Source organism: Harpia harpyja, chromosome 7 (assembly GCF_026419915.1).
Source record: "Harpia harpyja isolate bHarHar1 chromosome 7, bHarHar1 primary haplotype, whole genome shotgun sequence".
NCBI classification, from domain to species: domain Eukaryota; kingdom Metazoa; phylum Chordata; class Aves; order Accipitriformes; family Accipitridae; genus Harpia; species Harpia harpyja.
Window position 1 is genome coordinate 52,613,027 of NC_068946.1, and position 12,242 is coordinate 52,625,268.

Below are 12,242 nucleotides of genomic sequence, written 5' to 3' on the forward strand. Positions count from 1 at the left end.
AAATGTACTTTGTGAAAATTCCTGTACCGACAAAACCAAAGGACTTTCCATTGTAAAAGCCAATGTTTTACCTCTGCGCTGCCTGGAATCGGCAACCTAAAAAGTTAGAAAGCAGGTAGTCTTAGTGGTTTTTTTCCCTTCAGATTAAAGAAGCTGAACTAAGCCTGGAAGTCAGAGCAAAATTGTTTTTATTCAGATTCTTTGATTTTTGTCACCGGATGTTCATAGCGACTTTTTTGGCTTGTGTTCCTTATAAATCTAATTTCATTCTGGAGCCAGGACTTTTTCGGCACTGCTCCTGTGAAACTTGGACACAATGATTTAACAATATGTCCAGACCAAAACAGATCAAGTAGTCACACATGACTGATTCGGCGGAGCATGCTCAAAGACAAGAATGATGTCTCTGCGCAGCAAACAATTCTCTAGGGTAGGGACAGCGTGCTCAAATCCAGTCACCCCAGAGTAAACACTAAGTTAGACACAGCCTAAATGTGCCTTCGAGCACAGGCTTCCACTGCTGCCTAGATGAAAGCCCCAAGCCAGGCTGCAGATCCAGCCATGCCGTAGCTTTTATGTCTCTTTTCAGCCTGCTAGCAAGTGTCCATAGTCGTTAGAGCAGTATTGGGGTGCGCTCGGCAAGGGGAAGGAAGAAAGAAGAGACAAACGCTTGTTAGAATAGTTTTGTGAATATGTTTCATGGGTATTTGCAACTCATTTTATTAATTTTCCATGAGTGTTTGTAAGTGTGATAGTTTGTTCGCCAGAGTGTTGGCAGGAAGGAGGAGTCCTGGAAGGCTCCTTTGGAAATATTCTCTGCTGCAGAGATCTCTGATTTTCCTCTCCTTCCTTCTTTTAAAGTTCCGGTCATCTAATCAAAGAGCAGGAACTAGAGTATGTAACTTTTCTAATGACTCCCATACAGTGCATGAAGGATAGCTAAAGAAATATGAATGGTCTGTAAAAATACCACGGGATTTATATGTAGATATAAAGTTGTTCAAATAATTTCAATTAATAAAATATATTTTTTTGGAATAGTTAACAAAACCATTAATTTTACATCGCTTATATTTTAAGTAATAAAATTACTATGATGTGTTGATTTGCTGTTAATCAAACTATATTTGGGAAGAAAATGATATTTCAGTTTTACCATTGCTGCTTTGTCCTAAAATATCTGCAATAAGGTTGGCTTTTGGACTCAAAAAAAAAAAAAAATAGAGAAGCTTTTCTTCTCTACTAATTTTTATAAAAAGAGTCCCTTGTTACCAAGTAGGGTTTTTCTCGGTTGTTATTTCAAAAGGCAATGACGCAAATTAAAATGGCTCTTTGTTAAAATGACTTTTTTTACTATCTACCTTTACTGGTGCCATTGTTTACCATGGAATATTTTCTGTAGCACGATCTATATGGAATGCCCGTTGAAGGTAAACAATTTTGGACGCGTCTGGCTTTGGTTTACACCGGTTTCATTATGATCTGCCTTTTTATATACTATGGCCACCGAGTGCTGTGCAGTGCCCAAGGTAGTTTTAAGCTAAGTTGGGTATCAGAAGCACGCTAGCCTGGGAAGCAGTATAAACTAGGCTGTGCTCCGGTGCGTGTGGCCATGGCTACGCTGCTCTGATGCTTGAGCCAGTTTGTTTCAACTTAGCCCGGGTATCCCTCCACTGCCATTGACAACGTAGAGCATATTCTTACACGAGAATCCTTGCAATTTTTTTGTATTGTTCCTCTTTTTTTTTTTTTTTTTCCTGCCAGTACGTTCCCCCCCCTCCCTTTTGTATTTCTGGCACATATATGTCCACAGGTGTTATTAAGTGTAGGGTAGCATGTGGTGTCCATGCTTCAGTGCTATCGCAGAGGAAGGACTTCCTACAGGAAAAAAATGATCACTTTCAGTATTTTGCAGGCTGCCCATCTAAGCCCATCATTGCCTGGCATCTACACACTAAGGGCAAGGATCCAGCGAACTTGTGAGTGGGCACCATGCCATCTGAACAGATGGGCATGGAAGTAGGCAGCCAGTAGACCATGTATGTGCATCAACTGTGGGTGTTGAGGGCAAGATTCCCAGTGGAGAATGTCCAAACAGCTGTCTGGCCTGAGCCAACATGCCTACGACCAAGCAAAAGTGCCATCCCTAAATCCTGCTGAGTTGGATTAACCTTCAAAAATAAAAATTGCTTCTGCAGTAGCATAAGGTGAGTTTTTGGCTTGTTTAAATCTGAAAGAAAGAATGAGGGAGGCAGGATAAAGAGATGCACTAACAGAGAGTCCACTAGAGAGGACTGAGCATTTGTCTAGGCATATTAATAATATTTTAGACAAGGGTATTTATATGGTATACAGTAACTGATGACTTGCAGGAGTGTGACATCAATGTTAATTACACTCTTTCTGTTAAGACAGTCCTTTCAGGAGAGACCGAGCTTTTGAGTGCATTTTGATTGCAGTGTATGTGCTGGATGTGATTTTGTAAAGGCAATTCTTTGGGATTTTTTTTGCACATTTGCTTACTAAGTTTTAATGGTTTTTTTGCTTGCCCCTTTCCCCGAGAATATTATTCTAGGGTGTAGTTTCAGGTCGGAGTTGCTGACACAATTTGCTACTGTAGCTGAGTTCTCACATTTATTGTCTTTATTTTTCTAAGATCCAAAGGGGACATGAAAAGATAATCTATCATTAATCTCTGTCTATATTAACTTTGATTTTTACCTTTTATAGGCATAACATCAAAGAACACATTTTTGCAGATGTAGATGTCAGAGGCAAAGAACAGTGAAATACTGATGTCTATTGCATTTTTTTCCTGCTGTTTTTACTCCGTGTTTCTTCTATCGTTGGTGCACTACTCATCTGTAATTTCACCAAAGCAAGTGCAGTAGTTAAGATTAATATATTCTAATATCATGGTGAACCAAAAGTAACAACTGCACGATGAATAGAAAAATCTGAATAGGAAGCACCAATATATTTTATTTTATAATATACCTTTTTATGTATGGCTAGCTGAATACTGTCACAGTGTGCACGTTGCTGTATTCTGTTACATATTACAGGCTGTAACAGAAAAGGCTAGTACAAATACATATAAAGTCTTCCTTTAAATGTTCTTTTCTTGAATCAATGAGTATTATATTTAATACAATTAAAGCATATTGAAGCTTTGAGACCAGGTTCCAATTTGATTTCCAGTTGGAAATCCTGAGGATTACGGGCAACGCAGCTGTTGTTCCCTTCGTGATAGTTTGATCCCCAGGTACGCGAATCTGAGTGACCCGGAGTAAAATTTAGAGCAGCCTTAAGATTTCTTGAACTCACATGGGCGATAAGAACCTTTTGTAGCTGTCTCCTCTTCTACATATGGTTTTGGCAGGTCTCCTACTCCTGAAAAGGCTAAAAATGAAGCCAACTACATCAGCTGGGACTCCCTCAAAGCAAGGATCAATTGGACAAATTTCAAAGTCCATTTGAGTATCTAGAGAGGAACAAAAGGGCTCCCACTCTAGGGAAAATCTGCTCCTGGGAAACAGCAAGCAATTAATAGAGAAAAGTACCTAGTGCCTGCTGTAGGCTTACCCTTGGAGTTAAAATATTAGCCCAAACTGGCTACCCCAAATTTGGATCACCCCTCCAACAATTTTGGGGAAGAAGGTGGCATAGTTTCAAGCAGGCCATGCTTTGTAATCAAACTCTTATTTATTTATTTACTATTTAGACTTTGTTAGACTTTTTAGAATTATCTATTTTCTGGTCACAGAGAATCAGTTCATCTTAACGCTGGCTGAAATTTAAGCTAGGCTCTGAATAATTATTTGGCTTTTATTTCATGAATGAAGTAGCTGAATAAATCGAGACACTCCTGCAGTAAAAGCGCCGCGGCGCTTGTCTACAGCAAGTTCTGAAGTCAGGGAGCGTGCCCACGTGATTAAATTGCCTTGATATAAAATACATACCTTCACAGGCTCGAATACGAAGGAGGACCCTCGCACTGTGGGAAAGGTCTATAGGATTCTGATTTATAAGGGAGCAAGAGGTCAAGGGAAGCAAAACCATTATCATTATTTTCACAGGCTCTGGAGATCTGAACTGAGGGTAGAGGGCAGTGTGCTCAAAGGGAGACATGCAGGGGGAATGCAACACAATCCTGCTTTTTTTTTTTTCCCCCTCCTCTGACTTCAGTCTGCAGATTCTGCTAAGAATATGTCATATGTAACAAACTCAAGCCTGTAAGGACTGTGAAGTGGTTTTCTTATTAAATGATGCATAGAGAGATTATCTGGTCTGTAGCCAGAGCACAAAAGCTCCATCCATGCAAGTTCCTATTCCCGAGCAAAGCGTTTGGTCACCTGTCTAATAATGAGTTTTCAGGGCCCTGGGGATGGGGACAGAGGGTGAGAAGCAAAGGAGGGCTGATGGGGACAGGACTGAAACTGCACTTCACGCATCTCTTTCCCTGCAAGCCTTAGGAAAAAAAAAAAAAAAGCAGAGAGAACTAATGTCACGTTATACTGCCTTGTAGTCTCCATTACCTTTTCTTCCGAAGAAATCTATTCGGGACAAGCAAGGAGGAAAAAAACCAAAACAAGTGGCTGTAACGTAACCCTCCTGAGGATGGTGTTGGGAGGGCTTCAGAGCAAGCCAGGAGCACCCACGGCCACGGCTGCGGGCCAGGAGCCCGCTGGGACACGGGGAGATTTCCCCGGAGCTGAACGGGGTCTTGGGCTGAGCTATTGCACAGATTTAATGCACAGAGAGCATCCGCAGCAGCGGGTCGGGAGAGGAAGGCGATTGCTCCTGCTGTTGCTTGACAGCCTCCATCTCTTGAGGATGGACCAAAAACCCCTTCTCTGTTGAGATGACAAAGGAGCGTCTCCGAGTGGGGAGCCCTGTGGGATTTTCTCGGTGCCTTTCGCAGCAGAAGAGACACCATATCACAGCAGAGCTGTTTCAAAAATAATTTCTGTAGATAATGATGGACTTGCCATACTGCCCAAGACTTTAAAACAAAACAAATCACTTCGAGCATGACAGCGAGTTAAATGTTACAGGTTTTTCCTTTCTCTTGCCATTGCCTTGGTGTCTTTCAAGGGATGGGGGCCATTAACAGAAATGCATTGTAGTATTTCTTAAGTTTCTCTATCTAAGCAATTATAAGTCGTCACTGCATTATGGGAGTGACGGGGAACAAAATGACCACAGGCGTCACTAAATCAGGTATCACCCCTCCTTCTCTGTTGAGGGAACGGTTTTCACAAAAGTTTATGTGACTGGTTTGTACTTTTATTGCAAACTTTCAAGCTGCCACCAGTAAGTTCGATCCTATAAAGAATGGAGTGTTCTGGCCCTGATCCAGAAAAACACTTAAGCCCATTGCAGAGTGCTTTACTGGATCAGGTCCAGAGCAGAGCAACATGCAGTAGTAGGGGTTCAACAGTAGGGGCTTTCTCTCTTTTTTGGGTGTTTATAAAGCAATCTCCACAGACATGATTGCAACTTGGGTAGGATGAAACAAAACAATAGTTAGACCCCCAAAAAGAAAGGTCAAGGCATGAACAGTGTGACAGTTTTTTGGTAGAAATCTAACAAAACCTCCATGAGAACCTTCTTCTTGATGGAGCAGTACAGTGATTGATGGAGAAAACGGCAGGTAGATGTCATCCCAGGGTTTCTCATCCAAAGCAGAGCTCTGCTGCACCAGGTGCTGCTTGTTTGAACAAACTGTGGTTTTCCCAGGTTACTTGTAGCTGATGTTTGTGGGTAAATAACCTGTGGTGAATAACTTCTTTGATAATTTTGGAAACCACTTAGAGATGTCTTAGAATTATCTTAATTATTTAGCGATACAAGTGAATTCAGAATGATGTTTCAGGAAATAATTAATTGCCTCTACTTTGCACTAGAGCAGCCTGCCTGGGCCTTTTGAGAAATGCTAGTTGGTCTTGTTAGGTTTGGTTGAAATAAAAAAGAAGTATGTTGCTTCTCGTTGACTAGATGAATTAGGCCAGAAATATGCTTGTAATGGGAAATAAAATCCAAATCAGTCCTCCAAGTCTCTTTCTAAACCAACGCCGCGCTATTTGAAAAGAGTAGCAACGAGTTAGTCGTGATGAATTCCCACAAAAAGAGGGAGAATTTAAAGAACAAATGGGAACACAGAAAGAAATGAAATTAAACATCAGGTTATTGCATTTTACTTCATCAGTGTTAAAACAGCAGTTGTCAGATGGTTGTCCCTTCACGCCGGGATACCAGGCATACGTAATGGAGGCTTTGCCTTTGTAGAAAGGATGATGACGGATTAGTGCTTAGATGCTGAAATAACTCTGGTGGGAGATGGATACCCTTTAGCTAAGGGAAGGGGGGGGCTGCTGAGGCTGAATTTAACAAAACCAGACTTGCCCACAGACTTGCAAGCGCTCACAGAGTGGATTTTTAATGCTGCAGGTGACATTGTTGCTGACTGAAGAATGTTCATCAAATCAGAAAACTGCTGATAAGCTGCCTTTCCCAAAAAGGGATCTCACGAACTTCTCCTGTAAATCTCTGCCTTTCATCATACCCTGGGAGGTGAGGTAGAGGACTTGTGACGGATATTATTTAGGTTTTTCTTCAGTTTCTTAGGGTAATCAAAAGGAGCTATAGAGAAAAAAATAATCTCAAAACATCTCCTTTATGGTCTATCTATTAAAAACTGAATGAAAGAATGAAAATAATTGAGCCTACAATTCCCTTTTTGAATATTTTGGTACACCACTGAAAATTGTGAGTGTATTGAAACATGAGTATATTGACTACTGTCACCCAGGTTCTGCTAAGAACATTTTAACATTGAACCAAACGTATCGTAAAGGAAGTGGTATAACTAAGTCGTTCAGCAGTATTTGCAAAATATATTTAAGACCAAATTTGTATAAGGCCTGTCGGAATTTTATAAAATCAGTCTTACAAAATATATTGCCTCTGTTGTTGCTGAGTTTTTTCAAGCTGTTTTGATTTTTTTTTTTTTAAGTTCTTTTCTACCAGTCTTTTGGTTTAGAAAATGAGTGAGAACTTTGTTGAACTTTCCATTAATTCCATTTGTAAGCCAAATATTTGGGTTTTTTTTCCAGACGAGCTTGATCTTGGCTTACATATCTGTGGATTTTGGTTGTATTTCTGTAACCATATTCAGGCTGTGGAGCTTCAGGACTTTCTTGATTGAGATTGCTCATTGCTGGGCTACAAAGTAATGTTATTTCTTTTATTTTTGCCCTATAAGAGAAGCATGTAACCTTTTTAGAAAAAGTATTGTGTTAAATAATCAGGTAAGATGTCTATTCTTTCTCCTTGTACACATGCAGTTTTCCTTAACATTTCTGCTTTGCATACAGCGAAGAGGTTTTTAAAGCACATAATATGATACATAACTGGATTTTTTTTTTTTTCCTTCTCTCATGTTTCCTGGAAATCTTACTATTGTCTTTTTATTACACTACCACTGATAATTTGCTAGTACTACAAACGCAGTACTTTTTACTATCCCCTTTCTTCATTTGGTTGTGGATGGATTTAACGCTTCTGATAGATTCTTTTTCGCATGTATCAGATGTGAGCATTTCTTTTGCTAATGCTCTGATGGCTGAACCAAAGACCCGACCGAAAGCTCTGATCGGTGCTGTACACTTCACAAAGTTGCGCACAGGGCCCCCAACAGACACGCGTGATTCCTGGAGAGAGCAGCTGAATGTTAAAATAGATGCTTTGGAGTGGTGGTGTGTCTTGTTATTTAATTTGGATGAGTGAAGAATATATTTTAGAAAGCATCGCTGGGCAATACGCTCTGTTGTATGTTAAGGAATAATTAGAATGGGGGATCTGGGTAAGAAAGACTTTCTATGATCTAGACCTGAATAGTTTAGTTATATGTCTTGAGCACTGTAGAACCTTCAGAGATGTTGAACAGTAAAGATAAAGAAAAAGATAAATTGAATTAATTTATTTTGAATTTATATACATGTCTCTGCCTGCATTAATATTAAGTTCCATCCAAAATCTAAATAGAAAGACTGTAATCTTAGAAGTTCTCTCAATAGCATCAGCAAATCATTCTTGTTTACCCTACATGCTAATAAAACAGGAACATGACACTCCTGAAAACAAGATTGCAAAATACAGAAAATGTGGTCTGACATTTTTTTTCTCCCCAAAGGAGGGACTGCCACTAACTAAAGTATTTCTTATGAAAGCTCGATTGCTTAAGATGCAGAATATTAAGAGAGAAAAACACTTTAGGACACAGCCATGTCACCAGCTGTTACTCACCCTTAATGAAATTGTTAAGTGATATTCTTCATAAATAGGTCAGAGAAACTTCTGAATTGTGAGGAATGTTTTATCTCTTTCTTTGAAATGTTTGTATTAAATTTAGAACTGGTAATTCATTAAGCTCATTAGCTCTGACTAGGAGAGTAGAGCAATATCTAGGATATAGATTTCAAGGCTTAAAAATGTTACTGCTTACAAATAAACATGAAAGCAATGTGTGGAGAAAAAATATGGGATCATAATATGTTTAACTGTTTTTTGAGCGTGGCCCTCTGGATTAATTAAGAACATTTTCTATATTCAGACACTTGAATATAAACAGAATACATTATGACTTTTGGTTAACTCTGTTTTAATAGGGAAAAAGAGAATGCATTATGATGAATACAGTGGAAACTAGTTGAGACTATATTTTGTTGTTTGCTTTTTGGCTTCAGTTAAAAGAGGAGATAATCACTGAATTTTACAGGATCCCAACTCCAAATTATATTATTATTGATTGACATTGAATTTAAACAGTAAAAGTTTTACACACATATATATATATATATATGCACACACACACACAGAGACACAGACACACTTTTGGGTGACCTGTTCTTTGTTGCAGATTTGTAAGGAAGTAAAATGTTATTGAGCTCTGCCAAATGCTTGATTTGTGATGAAACTTTTATTTAGTTGTAGTACTTTCTGGCATAATGCAATAATTTCCCAGACTTAAGTCACAGATGGTTATACTGGCTTCCCCCTAGAAAAGAGGGAACTGGAGGAAATCACAGACTCAACACGGGAACAATTGTAGAATCAGCGTCCAGTATTGCTGTAACCTTCCAGTTATGGAGGTTTTAGAAATAGCCTTGAAAGCAGTTTAAATGTACCGCATATATTATGTGCTTGTTCCCAATTACTTTCTAGTTTCTTGATTGACTTGCTTTGTGGCCTTGAGGTTTTAATTAGCATCTTTCCCATTTCTGTAAAATGGGTTTAAGAGCACCTAACCGGTTAAGCAATTTTTGAGATTCCTGATGAAAAAGTCATAATTTAAAATGGCTATTATCAGTTGGTTAATTTTTAGGTAAATTTGCCAATGTGACATCACAAAGAAACACATTTATTCCAGAGATTTTTAGAGCCTAGTAGCTGTACGCTTCAAATACACAGGGCTCAGAGGAACACCCGTTTCCACAGAAATGCGGTACTGAAAGAAACCGCGTTTCCAAAACTCCATTCAGTACATGCTGTGTGGCCCAGTAATTAAATTTGTTGGTCCATCTTTACTTGCATGTATTTGAATCCACTCTGAATTTAAATCCTTGAATTTTTTTTTTTTTTTTTTTTTTAGGTAAATCGTCATAGAAGAAATCATTCCCAACATAACTTAACGCTTGCAGACATCATTAGTACACAGGACCACACGGTAAGCAATTGCTCTATAGAACTGATAAATCACTCTTGTTATTTTAAATGTTTATAATGTAAATGTTACACACTCTTTACTAAAGAATAAATACATGAGGCTTTGGATGCCTCAAGATGTTAAGGGATTTGAGCGACTTTGATTAATCAATAAAAAGAATAATTTTAGAAGGTACAAAGCAATTTATATAGCTTGACTTTGCTGTTAATTCAGTTGTACTAGACTGATGTTTCATCAGTATTAATACTTGGTATAAAGGAATGCGACCATGACTTTGTCCTGTCTTCGCCCACACTAAGGTGTTTTTAATATTGATATAAATTTTTATAAGTAAAAGTGATCAGGAAATTTAACAAAATTTTCCTTGACATTAAAAGAATCTAGGGGGACTGAGAAGCATAGAGGTTTCTTTATTAAGAGAAAATGAATATGCAAATACAAATTCATCAAAGAAATGCTGGTATCGGTGATACTTTCACCTACACAAACTTTTCAGGATTAGGTAGGTTCAGAAGCTTTGGATTCTTCTAATTAAGAAAATTATAGAACCTATATGTGATATAGTGATAATTACTTTTCCTTATAGTTTCTAATATTGTTAGCTCATGACAGTATTTTTTTTATTATTATTTAGAAACTCAAATATTTACACATCCATACTCTCATCTTCAATATTCTTCTAAAAAGCAAATTAAAAAAAACCCCACAGTCCACAAACACAAAACCCCACACAATAATTCCATTTTCTTATTTCCGTGCTAATTCTTCAGGGCATTTGGGGTCATTGTCTCAACCTTCCATATGTTGAAAAGGTGCAGGAAGGGCAGCAGCTTAACAACAAATGATGATATTTATTGAGACAGAAACAACAGAGCATATTATTAGGATATATTTGGTATTCTTTTTAATCTAATGTCATTTATTTGCAGAAATATTGTAAGTTGATACTGAGCTGTTTTGGAAGTATTTTCTTGAAAACAAGCAGAACAGAAAAAGGGATATTAAGAGATGTTAAACAAGGGGAATATAGCACCCCAAACAGAGTTTATAAAAATATTAGGGTCATCCTAGAAATCTTTTTATTTGTCTTTGTGGTAAAGTTGTTTTGTAATTCCATAAATGCCCTTTATACTAATTTCAGAGAAAACTGTGCACATTATCAATTAATGAAGACCATGCAAATTTTTATTTTTTTTAAAGCCAGCACCTGTACTAATACAATTAAAGTAATACACATGTGAAAGTTACTTTGCTTAGCACTGAGAGGTCTCATTAACTGAAGATCTTGTGTTTTTGAGCTGTTTAATTTTGAGCTGTTTAATTTAAAACAAATGGTGGATTTGAGCTATGTGATTTAAATCAGGATATTTTATATGCCCAACATTTTTTAGTGGATTTGATATTTTAGCTCATGACAATTGTAAGGAAAATAGGACTGAGCAGCAACATTTTCATCTATAAGTACATCCAATTTTTAACTTCCCAAAATGTGAGAATAGAGGTGATTCAGATCTGATGTTGAAAATCACATTTGCTTTTAGTTTTGGATTGGTTAAAATAACAGTTTGGGAAGGGTGGTTGGTAAACTTTGAAAACATGAGATTTTGGGTCTGATTCAGAGAAGCAATCAACAGCTTGAATGGTTCGCCAATGCTCCTCCCAATTTCTGTTTCCAGATGGGTAGAAATATTAAAAAGAATAACCTTTCTCTTATGTTATTTGGCATCTCTGGCCCTGGCCAAGCACCAGAAGTTTTATGCTACAAAAATGAAGGGTTAGAAGGGGAAGAAAAATATTGAAAGATGTAAAGTAAGTTTGATATTAAAAAAAAAAAAAAAAAAAGTAGGTGGAGATGGGGATTAAGTCTTATTTTAGCTTTAATAATTCATCCATCCATCACTACATAAATAGTGACATGACTCTGCACAATAATCCCTACATAGTTTCTCTCTGGGTTTTCTATGGCAATGATATGCATGACAGGAATTTGCATGAGATAAGTACAAATTATAGAAAATGCACACACTAATCCTCGTGTACCCATTTGAGAATGTACCTAAATCATTGTCCACAGACCTTTTCATAGGTAGAAACAGACATGTACACAGTATACATTTCATTATATGCTGTATACAAGCAACAGACAAAAATCTAAGGAAATAGTTAAACGTATTACAGTGTTAATAACATGATATTTCGTATAATCAAAATAACAGATATGTTTGGTTTAAAAATCCTTATGTTCCATGTTAAAGCATATTTTATTGCTATTTAATGGCTTTGCAGACAGCAAAATTCTATTGAAACTGTTACAAAATCGCCTTGTGACACAATTTACTATAAAGACCACGTGGAGTTTCTAATCCCCAAGTCAGGCATTGACTCAGTAGTGTTTGAAAGGGCAAACAGACCCACTCTCAATCACAGTTTTGCTTCTTTTCCCATTAGTGACACAGTTGGGACGTCCTTAGCTAATGACACCTGATGAGATGGCAGGTCAATGGGTTTGGCT

The 12,242-nt window shown here is 37.6% G+C and overlaps 1 protein-coding gene across 3 annotated transcripts in view; it reads left to right on the forward strand.

Annotated features, from left to right (window-relative positions):
- Positions 1 to 12,242, forward strand: part of ARHGAP15 (Rho GTPase activating protein 15) — a 331,196-nt gene that overhangs the window by 38,082 nt on the left and 280,872 nt on the right. For all 3 annotated transcript variants that reach the window (XM_052792286.1, XM_052792285.1, XM_052792287.1), the window contains one exon: positions 9,656 to 9,730. In XM_052792286.1, coding sequence (XP_052648246.1) covers positions 9,656 to 9,730 — 75 coding nt within the window. The remainder of the gene's footprint in view (positions 1 to 9,655; positions 9,731 to 12,242) is intronic.